At 47.5% G+C, this 21,839-nt stretch overlaps 1 protein-coding gene across 1 annotated transcript; it reads left to right on the forward strand.

The window, feature by feature from the left end:
- The first annotated feature begins 4,360 nt into the window (after positions 1-4,360).
- On the forward strand, positions 4,361-12,652 carry LOC122929431 (protein PET100 homolog, mitochondrial). Its single transcript, XM_044282991.1, has 4 exons — positions 4,361-4,495; positions 7,189-7,275; positions 9,617-9,649; positions 12,489-12,652. Exons 1-4 carry the CDS (start codon positions 4,469-4,471, stop codon positions 12,555-12,557), a joined length of 216 nt encoding a protein of 71 aa, XP_044138926.1. The 5' UTR covers positions 4,361-4,468; the 3' UTR covers positions 12,558-12,652.
- Positions 12,653-21,839: the final 9,187 nt, after the last annotated feature.

The following is a 21,839-nucleotide window of genomic DNA, read 5'->3' on the forward strand; positions in this document are numbered from 1 at the left end:
AAAACACTAAAAAACTGCATTCTAAAGTCTGAAAAAATGAATTTGCGATATTTGTATACAACTGCAGGGTGGGCCCCCAGAGTCAGTTCTACTGGTGGGCCCCAGGCACCCCAGTCCGACACTGTCGTCACCCACTGAGATGCCACTTCCACTGTTAGAAAAGCTATGGATTATTTACAACTACAAGAACTAAACGTTAAGTTTTATATATAAAAACAGTGCTTACAAAATATAAAAAGAACACTATAAAAATGACAGACCAATTACAAAACGATTATAAAATATAAAGAATAAAATAACAGAATACCTAACTCTTTCTAAGAAACTTACCTGTCCAGGCTCCAGCGGTGCGATTCGCAGCCTTGGCGAGAGATGCGCTGCTGAGCCACGCCCCCTGGTGACCCGACAGCATCCTTAGCAACAGGACTCAATGCTCTGTTTCTCCCTGCAGCGGGCGTGTGCTGGGTGAGATTAGCAGTGGGCTCAGGGGGGCTTGAATATTAGCTGATTGCCCTGTAACTTCCCCACTAAATTGAAACTTTCACAATTGGAGTTTTTTTCCACCCCTATGGGCACCATGACATTGATAAGGAAAATAATCCTATATGCAGTATGTTCACCATATTTCCATCTCACATGGATGACAAATACAGGAGGATTAGAGTCGATCATCTGATAATTATATTTTTTTTTTCATTATATAACATGATAATCCCCAGGTTTCACAACAGCACGGACAGATGTACATGTGTTGTACAAAGACCTAGAACAACCCCACCCATCTGCGTCACGCCCGGAATTAGCATCAGTGCATTAATCCTTTAATAACTGCAGCATTTTATGTCTTTGTGGTCAAGTCCTTTTAAAGGGCTTCTGTCACCCCATTAAACCGTTTTTTTTTTTTCTTTACTAATAATCCCTACACTGCGATCTCATCATACATAAGCTAATTAATGATTTTCGTTCAGTAGAATTTGTTAAAAATCGATTTTTGAAATATGTAAATTACCTTGCTACCAGCAAGTAGGGCGGCTACTTGCTGGTAGCAGCCGCATCCTCCGATGGTAATGACGCCCCCTCTGCTTGTTGATTGACAGATCCCGTCCGCTGGCCCTTTCTCTGCTGGCCCTGCCTGTTTTGATTCAATATCTGGCGCCTGCGCCGCGGCCGTACCTCTCTTCAATCTGCGCAGGCGCTCGGCCGCTCCATCCTCAATGCGCCTGCGCCGATGACGTCACATCTACACCCGGCGCAGGCGCATTGAAGAGCGAGCGGCCAAGCGAGTGGCCGCCTCTCAGTGCGCCTGCGCAGATTGAAGAGAGGTACGGCCGCGGCGCAGGCGCCAGATATTGAATCAAAACAGGCAGGGCCAGCAGAGAAAGGGCCAGCGGACGGGATCTGTCAATCAACAAGCAGAGGGGGCGTCATTACAATCGGAGGATGCGGCTGCTACCAGCAAGTAGCCGCCCTACTTGCTGGTAGCAAGGTAATTTACATATTTCAAAAATCGATTTTTAACAAATTCTACTGAACGAAAATCATTAATTAGCTTATGTATGATGAGATCGCAGTGTAGGGATTATTAGTAAAGAAAAAAAAAAAAAACGGTTTAATGGGGTGACAGAAGCCCTTTAAGCTCAAACCTGTGCAATCTGATCATGCAGTCCTAATGTCTATCCAGCCTCCTAGCAAGAAGAGCGAGGAGAGCAAGTGGAGTAAAGAAAGATTGCAGGATCAGACTACACAGGGATTGTTTGTAGTCTGTAACCATGGCGACACATAGGAACTGTAGACCCACTGAAGTGAATGGATCGGCAAAGGAAATGGATGCCGATCTGCGTTTTTCAGTCTACAAAATACATATGGTCGTATGAATGTACCCTAAGTGACTGCAATGTAACTTACAATAAATAGACTAGGAGGTTGCTTAGACCAGTAATTGCTGGATTTTTTTTTTTTACTTATTTTTTATTTTGCTGTTTGGGTAAAATGAAGAAAATCATAAAACTTTGTGCTCAGATTGTTATTTCACACTCGCGTTTGGTGCGGATCTGTCATAGATCTGCACAAACGCTTCAGTTCAGATAATACAACCATCTGCATCCGTTCAGAACGGATCAGTTTGTATTATCTTTAACATAGCCAAAACTGATCCGTCTTGAACACCATTGAAAGTCAATGGGGGACGGATCCGTTTTCTATTGTGCCAGATTGTGTCAGTGAAAGCGGATCCGTCCCCATTGACTTACATTGTGTGTCAGGACGGATCCGTTTGGCTCACTTTTGTCAGACGGACACAAAAAAGGCTGCAAGCAGTGTTTTGATGTCCGCCTCCAAAACGGAATGAAGACGGAACGGAGGCAAACTGATGCATTCTGAGCGGATCCTTTTCCATTTAGAATGCATTAAGGGCAAAACTGATCCGTTTTGGACCGCTTGTGAGAGCCCTGAACGGATCTCACAAACGGAAACCAAAACGCCAGTGTGAAAGTTAGAGATACAGAACTTTGGGACAATAAAGCCCAAACATGCATAGTTAGAGGCCACTGAAGACTGCAGGGGCTCTCAGTTCTGACACCTAGTGGCAAAGTTGAAAACTGCAATTATTCATATTTTTACTGTATTGACAGAGTTAAATATTCTGCATTATAAAATACATTATGATGTGTTGTTCCTTATTTAATTTAACAAAGACTTTAAAGGGGCTTCTAGTATTTTATATTGATGGCCTATCCACCGGTGAGGATCCCGCACCCCTGCCAGTCAGCTGTTCAGGAGTAACCCTGAAAATAGGTGTCAAAGCTACACAGCTCCGTCCACTGTGTACTGTATGAAGCTACTGCAGCACTACACAAATAGTTGATCGGCAGGTGTGCAGGCCATCAATATTAACATCCTGGACAACCCCTTTTGCCTGCTCCATCAAGACCAACCCTTTTCATATAAAAAAGTTAGCTGATGATCGTAGGTTCAGGATCCCTTGGCACTGAGCTGTTATCACCAGGGAAAGCTGCACTGAATGCACCCTAGGTCATCAATGTCTGATCGGTGGGGGGGCTGACCATCGGCACTACCGGGGCGTAGATGAGGAGGGGATAGGGGGGTTCAAACCCCCCCCCCCCCCAGAGTGTCTGTCCTCTTAACCTGCCAGAGAACAGTGCGGCGCGGGCAGTGCGGCACACAGAGAGGTGATGGAGGCTGCAGGGCGGGCAGCATAGGCGTGCGCACGGGGTGTGCCTAATCACACCCATGTGCTCCGCCTCCTGCACTGCCACCTGCCACTCGCACTAGTGTCCGACGGGGCCGGCGACCGCACAGATGGTAACTATGACACAAAGACGCATACTGTAGACAGTGTATTCAGTCCACCCCCACTGCTCCTGTGCTCTGCCTCCGTCTCCCGGCAGCCAGCCACGTAACGTCACTCACTCCGACGTCACGAGCCTGCTCCGCCTTCATTAATAGAGTCGGAGGAGCATGCGCCGTGACGTCACGTTACGCTGCCGCCGGCCGCCTAGGTTTAGTGTTTGAAGAGTGGGAGCCAGCCTGTCTGCCCGCCCAGTGCCCAAGCATCTGGAGTCCTGACACTCCCAGTCCCAGTAAGTTAGTGATAGATTATTAGATAGTAGTAGTACATATACTTTGCACAAGTAGCTCACTTAGTCACTTACATAAGGAACGGCGGGTCCGTCTTACAATAGGGACACTGTTATGGGGGGGGGATATCTGTGGATGTGGATGATGACTCTTATAATTTGAGAAAGCTGAATCCCCCCCCCCCAGGAAAAATAATTATCTACGGCCCTGGCACTAGGCATATGACCCCCACTGATCATACATTGATGACCTATCCTGAGGTCACAGAAACCCCTGTAATATATACCGGATGAGCTGTAGTCTAATAAATAGGAGGCAGGGAGGAGGGGGATGGGGCTGCAGGCTCTGTGTATCTGTATGCACTGCTCCTATAATGAAAAGTCCCACGACTTTCTAATAAAGTTCTTTTTCAGCTGCTCGTTTCAAGATCTCTGCTTGCTTTCCAGATAAAAAAAGAAAAAGAAAAGCTTCAGCTATGGCTTTCCAAGAGAAGACTCCAACTCAAGAATGGCTGTTTCATGTGTTATTAAATGGTAGAACTACTACTCCCACCATTTCCTGCTAGGAGTTGTATTCCACTACAGCCACACCTCCTCGCCTGCCCTGCACTATGCTCCCAGTCTCACGCCCATCCGCTCAGGAGCGCGCATCCCTGTTGTCGGGCTGCCGCCGGGAGCGCGCACGTCTTTACGCTCTCTATGTTCCTTCCCTGACATCGCGCTGATTGACAGGCGCGGCAGCCAATAGAAGCAGAGGAGGCGTGGTCGGTGGCCTTGTCACGCTATCTGTTCTTTCCCTGACATCGCGCTGATTGACAGGCGCGGCAGCCAATAGAAGCAGAGGAGGCGTGGTCGGCGGCCTTGTGAGCAAGATGGGGGTCAAACTGGAGATCTTCAGGGTAAATACAGGGTGTCTACAGAGGAGCCTGAGATCAGCGGCGCCACTGCTGGGGCTGAGTGGCGGGAGTGAAGGGTTCTTAGGAAGGTGTAAATGCTGCCTGTTGTGACACTACAGATCCCAGCGTGTCCTGCTAGACAGCTCAGAAACTGCATGTGGGGTTGTAGTGTCACAGTAACTTTAGAACTGGTTCTCTGCTGTGGTATGCTGTGGGTTGTAGTGCAGCAGACGCTTGCAGGATGTTTCCTAGGTCGTGCTGGGGGTTATAGTGTCACAAAGGGCATGCTGGAAGTTGTACTGTCACAAGAGCTATACATTTTGACCTTGGGAATGCTGGAAGTTGTAGTGTTACAATAGCTTTACAGCTGCAGGTTCTCTGCGGGGATATGCTGGGAGTGGTAGTGCGACAGAAGCTTGCAGAATATTTCCTAGAACCTACTGAGGGTCGCAGTGCCACGAGCTGACGATAATGTAATAGTGCATGCTGGGGGTTGTAGTGTTACAGTAACCGAAAAACAGTAGCTTCTTCTCTAGTACATGCTGGGGGTCGTAGTGTCAGAACAGCTGACGATGTGGAGATTATGTCTTTAGGTTGTAGTGGAAAGAGCAGAGAGCTGAGGATTATGGAATAGTGCATGCTGGGGGTTGTAGTGTCACTGCAGCTCAAGAACGGCAGATTCTGTCTAATATGCTGGGAGTTGTAGTGGTGGCAGCTCTGGAGCTGCAGGGTCTGTAAGGGAGCATACTGAGGGTTGTAGTGTCACTGCAGCTCAAGAACGGCAGATTCTGTCCAGGATTATCCTTGGATTGTAGTGGCAATGGTTTAAAGGGGTATTCCAGTTAGGCTACAAGCACACGACCTGTGTTTTGCGGTCCACATATTGCGGATCTGCAGAAAAAACGGATGACATCCGTTTAGTTTTTTTGCGGAGCCATTATAATAATGCCTAAAACGGACAAGAATAGGACATGTTCTATTTTCTTTTTTTTTTGCGGGGCTACGGAACGGACATACTGATGCGGACAGCACACGGTGGGCTGTCTGCATTTTTTGTGGACCCATTGAAATGAATGGGTTCGCATCCTATCCGCAAAAAAACGGAATGGACACTGAAACAAACAACGTTCGTGTGCATGAGGCCTTAAAGAAAGGAAGGGGGATAGCTAGTAGATTGGTGGGGGTCCTACCTCTGGGAAACCCACTGATCATGAGAATGGGGGTTCTGTATCTTACGTAGCCCCCCTTAAATAGTCGGAAAAGCATGCAGAAAAACTGTAGATTGTTCCCTAGGACATGCTGAGGGTTGTGGTGTCACAAGAGCTGTGGATTCTGCCTAGGACATGCTGGGGGTTGTAGTGTAGGTTGGTGAAGTTGCAGAAAGTCTTCAGACCCTTTTACGGTTTTCACATTTTGTTACGTTGCTCCTTGGGCTAAAATAAAAAAAAAATATCAAGTTTCCCCGTCATTCTGCACTCGGTCCGCCATAATGAGAAAGTGAGAACAATGTTAGAAATCTTTGTAATTTATTGAAAAGAAAAACCTAAAATCTTGCACTGACCTAAGTGTTCAGACCCTTTAGTCAGGACTTATACCGAATGCACACGGCCGTGAGCGGTCCGTGGTATCCCGGCCTGGCATCCTGCTGACATTGGTTGCTATGACGCCGTGCGCTTCGTGCCGCCGCTGCACTACAGTAATACATTGGTATGATCTATACGAGTTTATTACTGTAGTGCAGCGGCGGCATGAAGTGCACGGCGTCATAGCAACCAATGACGCCGTGCGCTCCTGCTGTCAGCGGGATGCCAGGCCGGGATACCACGGACCGCTCACAGCCGCGTGCATTTGGCCTTAGTTGAAGCCCCTTTGGCAGTGATGACAGCCTCCAGTCTTCTTGGCGATGAGGCCACAAGGTTTGCACACATCTTCTGCCATTCTTCTCTGCAGATCCTCTTAAGCTCTGTCAGGTTGGATGGGGACGGTGGACAGCCATTTTCAGGCTTCTCCAGAGATGTTCGATTGGGTTCAGGTCAGGGCTCTGGCTGGGCCACTCGAGGACATTCACAGAGTTGTCCCTAAGCCGCTCCTGTGTTGTCTTGGCTGTGTGCTTAGCCTCATTGTCTTTTTGGAAGGTGAACCTTCATCCCAGTCTGAGGTCCACAGCACCCTGGACCAGGGGTTCTCTCACCTTCGTAGTTCAGGTCTGGTGTGGCTTCCTAGCTGCGCAGTTTCAGTTTAGACCATGGCGCTCACTGATCGGGGCAGTGCTGGGTGTTGGACCCCCCACTAATCCTGAGGATAGGTCATCCGTATTCTACAACCAGAAAACCCCTTTAAATACCTTTTGACCCTATTTTCTTTTCCTCTGGGAATTTTTGGCGCGGATTCTGCTCATAAAATCCACACAGAAAACGCATGCAATCTACCTCTCGTCCATGTTACTGGTAATTTACGCTGCATGTTTTTTTTTCTCCTGTTCGCGGTTTTAAAAACCATGCATGAAAAAAAAAGAAGTGACGTATTAATTCTTGGCGCAGATTCCGTGACTTCCAGACTTCCCATTAAATTGGGTAGGATGAAAATCCGCATCACAAACAAGATGACATTTTGCCACCCTAGGAATTGCAGAACTTATATGTACTTTAGTTTTTTTTTTTTTTCTGATGAGTGCAATGTCACCTCTTTCCCTGTAGATGGCGCTGTATCTGACGTTCCCTGTGACCATGTTCTGGATCTCCAACCAGCCGGAATACTTTGAAGAGTACATAGTGAAGCGTAAGGTAAGTCCTCGACCTGTAGGTGTGGACACATGGAATAATTGCTTCTGATACTGAAGAACTCCTGCGGCTATAAATCCCCATCTCCATAACCATCTACATCATCAAAATCTCTCAGGAGTGCAGCCTCAGGCTTTGGGCCTCCGTTTTCTGGTGACCCTCCTTTAGGGTACCTGCACACGATGCAGATCTGCGGCAGCATATCGGCACCAAATTGTGTGGATTTGACCAATGGGGAGAAAAAGGACACGCCCCCGTGGTGCTTCCCTGGCTCCCTTGCCTGCTCCGATGCCAGCCTCCTGCAGGGGGTCTCTGCTCTGCCTCCATAGTCATTGGATTTCTTAGTATGTTCCATTGCAGTCTGTATTTATGGAGGCATTGCTCCGTGCACTAGTGCAGGGCTTGGTGCTCTGGTTGAGCTAGGTGCACAGGACTCTTCCGGAGCCCTTATGAAGTGTTCATAGCAGCCTATTAGGGGGGGGGCATTTTCAGACTGGTTTGGCTGAGATTCTTTGTCATGTTTACAGCCTCTATACAGTGGCGGACATTGACTTACAGGGTGGCAACCTATAGGAGGCGCTAGAGAGACAGTTCTCTACTTTTTAGATCGGTGACGTTTACACCTAAGGCTACTTTCACACTCGCGTTTTGTGCGGATCCGTTCAGATGATGCAACCGTCTGCATCCCTTCAGAACGGATCCGTTTGTATTATCTTTAACCATAGCCAAGACGGATCCGTCCCCATTGACTTACATTGTGTTTGGCTCCGCTTCATCAGGTGGACAACAAAATGCTGCAGGCAGCCTCCAGAGCGGAATGGTGACTGATCGGAGGCAAACTGATGCATTCTGAGCGGATCCTTTTCCATTCAGAATGCATTAGGGCAGAACTGATCCGTTTTGGACCGCTGGTGAGAGCCCTGAACGGATCTCACAAACAGAAACCAAAACGCCAGTGTGAAAGTAGCCTAACACTGCCCACAGCATACTGGGAAATACTGGGGAATCATTTGCAGAGCTAAGCTGCCTTACACTGGGGGCTCATGTATTATGAGCGGGCTCCTTACATTCATGCCAATGCCACCACACTGCTGATCCTAATTGGGGCACGGCGCCAGCTCCTCCACCTGTAGTACACACAGTCGCACCGCTCTGACACACGCCATATCTGCTCAGCGGCGGTCCCGGCTGTACTCCTCGATATAAGTTCATCTGTATTTATGATCTGGGAAGGAGATGACCTCTTGCAGATGAGGGTTTCCCTCGACCTGTAGCTCTCCTGCTAGTTCAGAACTACAACTCTCAGCATCCCTTGACAGCCATGGGCTGTTAGTGCATTCCGGAGAGTTGTCGTTTTGTTACAGCTGGAGAGCCACAGGTCGGGGAACGTGGTCATGGAGGGTCTGAGATAGAGATCTGTCTGAAATATACTTCTGTGAATCAATGGATACAAATCCTCTTTAGCTGACAACCAGTGTGGCCGCCAGTACATTTCTTCGGGGTTGTCAACTATAGTGTGCTGAACGGCACATCTTCGTGTAACTAGGCAGACTTGCCTGCGTCTCAGGAATTAGCTTCTTTTCTGTGACTCCATGGAAGACTTGCTGGAGGTAAGGGTTATCCAAGGCTAAAAAGATGCCCTTCACAGGGAATATACTTACCGCATTCCCTGCGCCGCTTCTGGTCCCCGCACCGCTGCTGCTGCTTCTCCCTGTACGCGGATGAAAACACCTAATTTGGGGGGGTAGCAACCAATGGCAGGCGGTGACGGCGACGCGCCTCCCTAGTGTCACCCGCGATGCTAGGGAGGCTCGTCCCCGCCTGCCATTGGCTGCTCCCCCCAACAGTGGATGTTTTCATCTGCGAATGGGGAGAAGTGGCCGTGCGGGGAGCAAGGTAAGTATATTAAGTGTGAGAGGCCCGGGCATATGGGAGACATTGTTTAGTATTTTGGGTCCGCATCCGTTATGCAATTTTTGCGGAAGGGGTGCGGGCCTATTCATTTCAATGGGGACGCAAAAGATGCGGACAGCACACTGTGTGCTGTCCGCATCCGTAGATCTGATCCGTGGATGTCCAATTCTTTTCAGCATCCACGGACAAGAAAATGCATTTCTATTATAGGGCCGGCTACATTCACATGGCCGGTATCCGTGTTTTGCGGATCCACAATTTGCGGACCGCAAAACACATATGGTCGTGTGAATGTAGCCTTAAGGAACTGTGCCGAGTCGGTTGCATTGTAAACTCTGGGAGACATGTAGCTGCTGGAGGGCCCATACTGCTCACTTGAATGTATAGAAATAGTATTTTCAAATTTTTTTTTTTTTCCATTTTATTTTAGAGGGAGATTTATCCACCGGAACAAGATGACCAGGTAATAACAGAGGTTGTGAGGAGGAGGCTTGTCAGAGGTCTCGCCACTGCTTGCCTATATCTTCACATGTTCATCACCAGAACGGAAGAGACCAAAAATGTCTGCAATCCAGGAAACTTTTATGTCACAGTCCACAAATGTCCTGATCAGCTGTTTATTAGATGTGAAAACGGCTTATATTCTCCCTAAAAGACCCCTTTCCCTAACACAGAGGGCTGATATCTTCTCTGATTGGTAATGGAGGTCATAACATGAAGGAAAGTTCCTGTACCTTGTGTTGACAGATGGCAGTAACAGTAGGGGTGATGATATGAAGAAAAGTTCCTGTATCATATTCCCTGGGGTCACTGGTGGCTGTACATGGGAGAGATGACCGTAGTAGAGTGATTGCTTAGGCCTCTTTCACACTTGCGTTGTCCGGATCCGGCGTGTACTCCACTTGCCGGAATTACACGCCGGATACGGAAAAACGGAAGTGAACTGAAAGCATTTGAAGACGGATCCGTCTTCAAAATGCTTTCAGTGTTACTATGGCAGCCAGGATGCTATTAAAGTCCTGGTTGCCCTAGTAGTAGCGGGGGAGCGGTATACTTACAGTTCGCGCAGCTCCCGGGGCGCTCCAGAATGATGTCAGAGCGCCCCATGCGCATGGATGACGTGCCATGAGATCACGTGATCCATGCGCTTGGGGCGCCCTGACGTCACTCTGGAGCGCCCCGGGAGTCGCACGGACGGTAAGTATGCTGCTCCCCACTACACTTTACCATGGCTGCCAGGACTTTAGCGTCCCGGCAGCCATGGTAACCATTCAGAAAAAGCTAAACGTCGGATCCGGCAATGCGCCGAAATGACGTTTAGCTTAAGGCCGGATCCGGATCAATGCCTTTCAATGGGCATTAATTCCGGATCCGGCCTTGCGGCAAGTGTTCAGGGTTTTTGGCCGGAGCAAAAAGCGCAGCATGCTGCGGTATTTTCTCCGGCCAAAAAGCGCTCCGTTCCGGAACTGAAGACATCCTGATGCATCCTGAACGGATTTCTCTCCATTCAGAATGCATTAGGATAATCCTGATCAGGATTCTTCCGGCATAGAGCCCCGACGACGGAACTCTATGCCGGAAGAAAAGAACGCAAGTGTGAAAGAGCCCTAAGAGGGGTGATAACATGGAGAAAAGTTGTGGGGAGATCAGCTTCCCAATATGGCTGCTGTTGACTGTTGTCCCTGCTGTAAAACTGGTTGTCACAAATAAAAACAAAACAACAAAAAACATAACTGCCTTTTTAAGGCCTCATGCACACGGCTGTTGTTTGGGTCCGCATCCGAGACGCCGTTTTGGTGGCTCGGATGCAGATCCATTCATTTCAATGGAGCCGCAAAAGATGCGGACAGCACTCCGTGTGCTGTCCGCATCCGTGGCTCCGTTCCGCGGCCCCGCAAAAAAAAATAACATGTCCTATTCTTGTCTGCGATTTGCGGACAAGAATAGGCATTTATATTGCCGGCGCCCGTTCTGCAAATTGCGGAAGGCAACACGGGCGCCTTCCGTTTTTTGCGGATCCGCAGTTTGCGGACCGCAAAAAAACAGCATGGTTGTGTGCATGAGACCTAAGGTGTATTCGCAATGAGCTTGGGGAGTATGTTGGAGATGTACAGGAGGATATCCTGAGGTATGCCTCTGACTGATGCCACTGTACAATATAGGCTTACATAGCCATCGCTCTTAGGCTCCCATGTGTTTTTTTTGTTTTTTTGGCGATGACTCTGGATAGGATATCGTAGTCCGCTGCACGAAAAAAGTACAGACCTATACGGCCCGACACCTTTTTTTAGGCCTCTCCTGGGGGAGCTGTTTTGCATATGCGTTAAATACAGCCTAAGGCCGTACTCGCACGTTTGTATATGTTTTTCATCATTCACAATATCCGTGTTGCGTACTCTTTTCACCCTCGATGCTTCATCCGTTTTACTGCTAGGCTGAATAGGGGATTCGCAGAGCGTCTCCTAGCTATGGTCCGTGCAAAATTGCTGACCCATAGACTTTAAGTGGGAGTTTTTGGCCCAGAAAACACCATTGTAGGGCAGGTTTCGGACCTCTGAATATGTCCATCGAATACAATGGATCCGTGTGCTGGAGGTGGAGATCTCCCATAACACATGTCCGTGATTCGCTGACTTGTGAATAAGGCCTAAGCGATATGAAGAGACATTGGCTGGTGCTCGGATTTAGCAGTATGTGGTCATTTTTACATTTCGGATGGAAATCTTCTTCTTTTAGAGGGTAGGATGGAATGGAGATGCAACCCTTGAGCCTCCACCCCTGCCAGTTCCAAAGTGGGGGAAAACCAGTGGCTGAAAGGCATCCAACGACTTTCTCCATGATCACTCTTCCTGTGAAGGCCTCATGGAGCTGATCATGAAATTCCTTTTGACCAGTCAGCTGTATAATGTGTAGTTACTGACCCCCGCAGTAGCGCCCTCTTCTGTTAGGGCATAGGTATTGCCAGATCTTATAAAGTTAAAAAAGGCATCTGTCAGCAGTTTTGTACCTCTGAATCCGGCTGACCTGTATGTGCACTTGGCAGCTGAAGGCATCCGTGTTGGTCCCGTATTCATATGTGTCCGCATTGCTGGGAAAAATGATGTTTTACTATATGCAAATGATCCTCTAGGAGGGGTATTGCTTTCTTATAAAGTGAAGGCGGAAGATATCGGAATAACCTTTAAATAAACGCTGCAGTGTTAGTCGGCTGGTGGGAATCAGCGGGGGGGGTTTGTGTATAATTTTTGGATTATTTTTATTTTTTTTATTAACCTTGTGATCCTTCTTGTATTGTCACACAGAAGAGACAGCTGCAGGAAATGAAGGAGGCCATGAGACTGAAGAAAGAGAAGCTCTACATGCAGGACTAGAGCGTCCTGCGGCCCCCCCCCCCCCCATGCCTCATTGCACTCTGTATATGGCCCCCGATGTATATGACTACAGTAAAGACATGTTTTGTACATAGCTCCGATATCTCAGTTATTTACTATTACTTTATACCACTGGACCTGGGTCTTAAAGGGTTTGTGCCTAGTTTTTTGAACCTATCTACCCTATTCACCACTAGAACCCCCTCCGTCATGAGAATGGTGGTCCTCCGTGGAGCGGCAGTTGAACACGCCCTCTACCACTCTGTTCATCTCTATGGGACTGCCAGAGATAGACAAGCGTATGACTCTGCTTCTCTTCTGCAGTCCGAAAGAGATGAGCGGAGCAGCAGCGAGCATGCACAACCAGCACTCTATCCATACGGGGTGATGGAGGACACCCATTCATGTGAACGCTCAGTGTCTCAGTGGTTGGACCCCCACCAACCATTTTTTCCCCATCCTCGGAATAGGGGACATGTAAAAAAACTTGGCACAAGAGTTTAGTAGGATTCCCAAACCTGATATCCCTTTGAATAAATGAGAGGTAACCCCACCTCTCGGAGTTTCATGGCCCACTGAGTTTGATTTTGGAGATGTTGGACAGATGGAATTATGGTCTCTGAGGTTCCATTGATCTATATGGCATAGCAAAGCTGGCACACTGTTATGCCTAGTGTAAGGCCTGAGGTGGTACATGCTTTACAAAAAATCTAAGATTAAACATCGTGCACCATTGCTTCTGATCCTACTCCCTGGATAACACTGCATCTGCTCTGCCTGGAGTATCCCTTTAATTGTGTCGTTTTCATGATGGCTCCTGGTCAGGTAGGCACTGTCAATGGTCACCTGGCTGTAAAAAGAATAATTCCTATGCAGAACAACAGACTGCACGTAGTGATAACGAACAGGATGGCTGATATTTAGGGGTCCCCCAGTTCCAGCAGAGGGGAGGTCACACATTCATGAATACTTTTCTGTCTTTATGTCTGTAGAGGATATCTGGATGGTTCTTTATGGGAGGGGTCTGACTCCCTGCACCCCTCGCCGATCAGCTGTGTGAAAAGGCTGTGGTGCTCCGGTGAGCGCTGTGGCCTCCTCCTAGGCCAGTGACCTCATGTTCATCGGTCACGTGGCCCATGTGCAGTTCAATCCCAGTCAAGTAAATGGACTTGGGTTGCAGTACCAAGAACAGCAACTATACAATGTACGGCGCTGTGAGGAGGCTGCAGAGCTCCACAGCCTTTTCATACAGCTGATCGGTGGGGAGTGTGCTAGTAGTCAGACCCACCACGATCAGATATTGATGACATCCCAAGGACAGGTCATCAGTATTCTACTCCCGGAAAATCTTCTTAATGACTTGGGGTGCTTTCACACTAGCGGTAAGGAACTCTGTCAGGCTGTTCCGGCGGGTTAACAGCTGCCGCTAGTGCACTGGTGCCCCCGGACTACCTGCTTCGACCCCATTGACTATAACAGGGGTGGGCTGGAGTTCTGGCGGCAGCACGGAAAACATGCCGAGAGGCGGCCGGAATAAAACTACAACATGTAGTTTTATTCCAGCCTCCTCTCTGCATGTTTGCCCGTCTCCCAGACCTGAATCCAATTGAGCACATCTGGGACATCATGTCCCGTTCCATCCACCAATGCCACGTTGTACCACAGACTGTCCAGGAGTTAACTGCTGCTTTAATCCAGGTCTGGGAGGAGATCCCTCAGGAGAACATCTGTCGCCTCCTCAGGAGCACGCCCAGGCGTTGTAGGGAGGTCATACGGGCACGTGGAGGCCACACACTACTGAGCCTCATTTCCACTGAAGTTGGATCAGCCTGAAATTTGATTTTCCACTTTGATTTTGAGAATCATTCCAAATCCAGACCTCCATGGGATATTAATTTTCATTGATCATTTTTATGTTTTATTGTTCTCAACGCATTCCACTATGTAATGAATAGAGATTTGCAACTGGAATATTTCATTAATTGTCCTTTGATGGCTTGTGTATTGCTCTGCAGTGCATCATACTCTATGGCATTATAGCCTGGCAGTAGAGCACTGATGTGCCAGGCAACCTGTTGTGCCATGCTACTGGCAAGGTCTGATAGGCGGAGACTAATGGCAAGTCTAATGTTAGAACCCCCATCTATGTTCTATCTTTCTTCTAGACCAGCGATCTCCAGTAGTTGCAAAACTAGAACCCCCATCACACCCTGATAGCGGTCTGTCATGGTATGTTAGGAGTTGTAGTTTTGCAACAGCTGGCGGGAGATGTAGGGAATGCCCCCTTGTCATGGGTACAGGCCTAAGTATAAAGAGCTCATTAGAAAGATCTCTGTCCTGTCCATTCATACATAGGAATTAGATCTCCACTCGGCCATGTATTGAGACCAGACCCTGGATGCAGGACCAGTCTGTGTTACATAAGAGAATGTCTGGAGGACCCAGCACGTGGTTTACCTGACCTTCAGACAGAGGCATAGCATTCTGCAAGAACTGTCCTGCTGAGTGGACAGTGATTAAGACAAATTCATTTGGTGCAAGTTTTATCACCCCTGGGGGCCCTTTCAGGCAGATCCCCCAGCATGGCTGGACCTGCAGAGGAATCCTGCTGACCTGATCCCTGCTGATGGGTTCCTAGTGCCTTCACTCCCCCGCCGACTCTGCAGCTTTCCCCACATCATCAACATCTGGTTTGATGTGGGTCACGTGGCTGTTGCAGTCAATGAGTGACTGCAGGGGTGATGTGCCTCCTATGTGACACAACGCATTAGAGATACTGCAGCGGCCATGTGACCTCGTATAACCAGATGCTGGTGTTGGGAAGACCTGAATCCTACAGCACAAGAGGGAGAGTGATGGAGCCTGAACCCAGCTATGGGTCACTGTCACTAGTGGGGTAGTATTGGAGGGGTCACTGTCACTAGTGGGGTACCACAGAGGTCAGTACTGGGGGGGTCACTCACTAGTGGGGTAGTATTGGAGGGATCACTGTCACTAGTGGGGTACTACACAGGTCAGTACTGGGGGGGGTCACTCACTAGTGGGGTAGTATTGGAGGGATCACTGTCACTAGTGGGGTACTACACAGGTCAGTACTGGGGGGGGTCACTCACTAGTGGGGTAGTATTGGAGGGATCACTGTCACTAGTGGGGTACTACACAGGTCAGTACTGGGGGGGTCACTCACTAGTGGGGTAGTATTGGAGGGATCACTGTCACTAGTAGGGTACTACACAGGTCAGTACTGGGGGGGGTCACTCACTAGTGGGGTAGTATTGGAGGGGTCACTGTCACTAGTGGGGTACCACAGAGGTCAGTACTGGGGGGGGGTCACTGTCACTAGTGGGGTAGTATTGGAGGGGTCACTGTCACTAGTGGGGTACCACAGAGGTCAGTATTGGGCCCTATTTTTTTCAATATATTAATGATCTTGTAGAAGGCTTGCACAGTAAAATATCAATTTTCGCAGCTGACACTAAACTCTGTAAAGTAATTAACATGGAAGAGGACGGTATACTGTATATATACTACACAGGACAGTATACTGCTACACAGAAGGACATTATACTGTGTATATATACTACAGAGGACTGTATACTGTGTATATATACAATACAGAGGACAGTGACCCCCTTTAACAGTGACCTTCACAGTGCCCGACCCTTAACAGTGATCTCCACAGTGCCTGACCCTTAACAGTGACCTCCACAGTGCCTGACCCTTAACAGTGACCTCCACAGTGAACACCCTCTTAACAGTGACCTTCACAGTGCCCGCCCCTTTAAGAGTGACCTCCACAGTGCCCGCCCCTTTAAGGGTGCAATGCGTGAGGTGAACGCATTGCACCCGCACTGAATCCGGACCCATTCACTTCTATGGGGCTGTTCACATGAGCAGTGATTTTCACGCATCACTTGTGCGTTGCGTGAAAATCGCAGCAAGCTCTATTTTGCACGTTTTTCACGCAACGCAGGCCCCATAGAAGTGAATGGGACTGCGTGAAAATCGCAAGCATCCGCAAGCAAGTGCGGATGCGGTGCGATTTTCACGCACGGTTGCTAGGAGACGATCGGGATGGCGACCCGATCATTATTATTTACAATAGGGCTGGAGGGGTACAATAGGGCTGGAGGGGTTAAAAATAAAATATAAAAAATAATCTAACTCACCTTAATCCACTTGTTCGCGCAGACCGGCTTCTCTTCTGTCTTCTTCTTTGAGGAAAAGGACCTTTGATGATGTCGCTGCGATCATCACATGGTCCGTCACATGATCCATCACCATGGTAAATGGTAAATTTTTTTATATTTTTTTTAACCCCTCCAGCCCTATTGTACTATGCATTCTGTATTCAGGATGCTATTATTTTCCCTTATAACCATGTAATAAGGGGAAATAATACAATCTACACAACCTTGAACCCAAACCTGAACTTCTGTGAAGAAGTTCGGGTCTGGGTACCACAGTCAGTTTTTTACGACACGCGTGCAAAATGCATTGCACCCGCGCGATAAAAACTGAACAACGGAACGCAATCGCAGTCAAAACTGACTGCAATTGGGTACCTACTAGTGCGGGTTTGCCGCAATGCACCCGGGACGCATCCAGACACACATCACGGCCTAACAGTGACCTCCACAGTAAACACTCTCTTAACAGTGACCTCCACAGTGCCCACCCCTTTAACAGTGACCTCCACAGTGGCCTGCCCCTTTAATAGTGGCCCCTGCCCATTAACAGTGACCTCCACAGCAGCTGCCCTTTTAATTGTTGCCTCTGCCAACTTAACAGTGTCCTCCATGGCGCCCTGGCCCTTTAACCCCTTAACACCCAGCGCTGTACATGTACGGCGCTGGCGCGGTCTTTAAAGATGGCGCCAGCTGCAGGCGCCATAGACGGGGGTGGGCGCCTGCTTCTTATAGCAGGTAATGAGAGAATCCCAGCAACGTTTTTCTTCTGAATAGATATGCTTTTATTTCATCCACAAATGATATGGTACAGGATGCGTTTCGGCCCGTCTAGCCTTTCTCAACTGGACTGGCCAAAACGCGTCCTGTACCATATCATTTGTGGATGAAATAAAAGCATATCTATTCAGAAGAAAAACGTTGCTGGGATTCTCTCATTACCAGGCGTTTGGGGATTGCCCCTTCCCACGCAACGCATACAGGTATCGTGAGCTGTCTATTGGATTTATGCTTCTTATAGCAGACACCCGCGGCTCATGTCCGCAACTGGCAGTAATGCCAATGGCGGACATTTAACTCCTTCAGATGCCGTGGTCAATCCTGACCACGGCATTTGAGCGTGTGAAACATCGGAAGCACGTGCCTTAGGTGGTGCTCCGGCTCCCCCGTGTGGCGATTGGAGGAGCCGGAGCGTGTGTGCAGCAGCCTCTGTCTTTATGAATGACAGGAGGTTGCTGCATAGTCTTTCCTATGGAGCCCTTGCCTGTAATAGGGCTCCATAGGAAAGTAGTAATTTTCTCATAGATTCCAATGCAAGTCTATGGTAATAGCAATCTACTGATGGCATGTTCTAGTTCTCTATGGGAACTATAAAAAAAAAAGTGTTGAAAAAATAAAATAAAACATAAAAATTGAAATCACCCGCTTTTCCCAAAATAAAAGAACTAAACATTTTTAAAAAATACACATCATGGGTGTCGCGATGTGCAAAAATGCCCATAGTATAAAAATATAAAAATATATTCCCCTTACGGCAAACAGTATAACGTTTCGACGATTTTGGTTGCTTCATTTACTACAAAATTTTTGAATAAAAAGTGATCGAAAAGTCATACACACCCCAGAATGGTATCAATGAAAAGTTCAGATCGCCTCACAAAAAATGACCCCCATACAGCTCCGTACACAAAATTACCAAAAAGTTATAGGGGTCAAAATATAGCAACAAAAAATATAACTTTTTTCCCACTTTTTTATTTTTTTATCACTATCAAAACGCAAGAAAAACTATACATATAAGTTATCGCCGGATTCATACTGACCTGTAGAATAAAAGTAACCAGTCAGTTTTATCATACATCAAATGTCGTAAATAAAAAAAAACTGTAAAACTGTGGTGGAATAGATATTTTTTTGCAATTTCACCCCATTTGGATTTTTTTTCCTGCCTCCCACTACATCATATGCAATATTAAATGGTGGCGTTGGAAAGTACAACTTGTGCCGCAAAAAACAAGACAGATGTGAACAGACAAATAAAAAAGTTATGGCTCTGGGAAGGAAGGAAGCGCAAAAAAACCACAAAAAAAACCTTCTGGGCCTGAAAGGGTTAATAGTGACCCCTGCCCCCTTAAAATTGACTTTCACAGCGCCCTGCCCCTTTAAGGCTAGGGCTACATGACGACGTGTGTCGTGCACCATTTTGTTGTACCAATGTCACGCAACAATTTTTAGAATGATAGGCTATGGTGTCACACGGTGACATGCTGCGACTGCAACACGACAGTCGCAAAAAATCCATGCATGTAGCAGTGTAGTTGTGCCCTACGTGTCGTGCAGCCCTAGCCTAAAGCTGACCTACAGCAGTGAAGAAAAATGGCTGTGTTGTTATGGAAACCTGGAGTAAAACTGTGTGTATGTGGAGAGCTTCTATTGGCTGATAAGGGACATGTGACCATGTGTATGGCAGTTGGGATATGAAGAGAAAGACTTGCAGGCTTGTATTGGCTAATGCAGGTCATTTTTTGGGGATATATTTTAGGAACGGTACGACCTAGAGAGCTGAGACCCCCACAAGATTTCTTTCCAGGTAGCAAGGGATGTGTATACCAAGTTTCGTTGAAATTGATGGTTGTGTTTTTCATTGATTGTGGAACATACATACATATATACATACGTACATACATGTGTCCTTCTTTATATATACACTCACCTAAAGAATTATTAGGAACACCATACTAATACGGTGTTGGACCCCCTTTTGCCTTCAGAACTGCCTTAATTCTACGTGGCATTGATTCAACAAGGTGCTGATAGCATTCTTTAGAAATGTTGGCCCATATTGATAGGATAGCATCTTGCAGTTGATGGAGATTTGAGGGATGCACATCCAGGGCACGAAGCTCCTTCCACCACATCCCAAAGATGCTCTATTGGGTTGAGATCTGGTGACTGTGGGGGCCATTTTAGTACAGTGAACTCATTGTCATGTTCAAGAAACCAATTTGAAATGATTCGAGCTTTGTGACTTGGTGCATTATCCTGATGGAAGTAGCCATCAGAGGATGGGTACATGGTGGTCATGAAGGGATGGACATGGTCAGAAACAATGCTCAGGTAGCCCGTGGCATTTACACGATGGCCAATTGGCACTAAGGGGCCTAAAGTGTGCCCAGAAAACATCCCCCACACCATTACAACACCACCACCAGCCTGCACAGTGGTAACAAGGCATGATGGATACATGTTCTCATTCTGTTTACACCAAATTCGGACTCTACCATTTGAATGTCTCAACAGAAATCGAGACTCATCAGACCAGGCAACATTTTTCCAGTCTTCAACAGTCCAATTTTGGTGAGCTTGTGCAAATTGTAGCCTCTTTTTCCTATTTGTAGTGGAGATGAGTGGTACCCGGTGGGGTCTTCTGCTGTTGTAGCCCACCTTTCTTTCCCATTCTGACATTCAGTTTGGAGTTCAGGAGATTGTCTTGACCAGGACCACAACCCTTCTTGCATTGAAGCAACTGCCATGTGATTGGTTGACTAGATAATCGCATTAGCCTAATAATTCTTTAGGTGAGTGTATATACTTTCCTTTTTTATTTATTTTTTTGGGAGGGAATTTTGGAGGGTGCCGTCATGGGTATCGAGAAAAACGATTACTGGTAAGCAATGTTGTTTTCCCCTCACCCATGACGGCACCCTATGCGAGATAGACTATAAATTGGAACCTAGGGAGGGACTACAGCCTGAAGAACCCTCTCTCCGTAGGATGCATCAGAATGAAGCTGCAATCTATAATGCTTAAGGAAGGTATGTGGAGAGCTCCAGGTGGCTGCCCTACAAATTTGAGCTAGAGAAACATCTGCTCTCTGCCCACGAGATCGCTCTAGTGGAATGGGCCCCGAATCCAGATGGAGGAGGAAGCCCTAAGGAAATATAAGCCTTAACTATGGCCTTTTTAACCCATCTAGCAATGACCCCGGAAGACACTTTGCACCCTTTGTTTTTGCCTAGAAACTGGACCAGGAGATTTTTGGCCTTTCTTCAAGGGGAGGTGGCATTTAAATAGGCCAGCAGGCATCTTCTAACATCTAAGCAATGGAATTTCTGTTCTGAACTGTTGGAAGGGTTAGGAAAAAAAAGACGGCAGTACAATTCTTGGTTCCTGTGAAAATCAGAGACTACTTTGGGTAAAAAGGTAGGAAGGGGTCTAATGACTACTTGATTCTCTTGAATAGTAGTGTAAGGAGGATAAGCCGAAAAGGCTTGGATTTCTGAGATCCTCCTAGCGGAGGTGATGGCTAAGAGGAAAGCCATTTTTATGGACAGGATGTCTAGCAGAATTTCAGACAGAGGTTCAAAGGGCTCCTGAGCAAGTGCTGTCAAAACCTTATTTAAATCCCAGGGAGGGGAAAGGGGTCTTAGGAAAGGATGGAGTCTAGCTGCTGCAGATAAAAAACGCTTAACCCAAGGGTGGACAGCTAGTTGGAAGTCGAAAAAGTAGCTCTAAGCCGCCACCTGCACCTTTAAGGTGGAGGCCCTGAGCCCCTTATCCAGACCAGCTTGCAGGACATCCAGGATCTTAGGGACTTCTGGAGGACTAAACGGATCTGGACTGGATCCCAAAAAGGAAGAGAAGGTTTTCCAGACTCTATTATACTTCCTAGCCATAGAAACCTTCCTGCTGCCTAAAAGGGTGGAAACCACTCTGTCGGAAAGGCCTCTTCCTAACCAGATATCCCTGTCAACTTCCATACTGAAAACTGCAGAATCTCTGGGTTGGGATGTAGGACAGGGCCCTGGGAGAGAAGATCTTCCCTTGGAGGAATGATCCAAGGGGGCTCCCTGGATAGGTTTATCGGGGTTGAATACCACACTCTTTGGCCATCTTGGGGCTACTAATATTATGGAGGCTCTTTCCCTCTGGACTTTCTTCAAAACTTGGGGAATTAGGGAAAGGGGAGGGAAGGCGTATCCGAATTCCTGATTCCAGTCTTGAGCTAGACTGTCTATAGCTGTAGGATTCTCTGAACGATTTATGGAGAAGAATCTTTCCACCTTCCTGTTTTTCCAGGAGGAAAAGAGGTCTA

The sequence above is a fragment of the Bufo gargarizans genome, chromosome 2 (genome assembly GCF_014858855.1).
Source record: "Bufo gargarizans isolate SCDJY-AF-19 chromosome 2, ASM1485885v1, whole genome shotgun sequence".
NCBI lineage: Eukaryota > Metazoa > Chordata > Amphibia > Anura > Bufonidae > Bufo > Bufo gargarizans.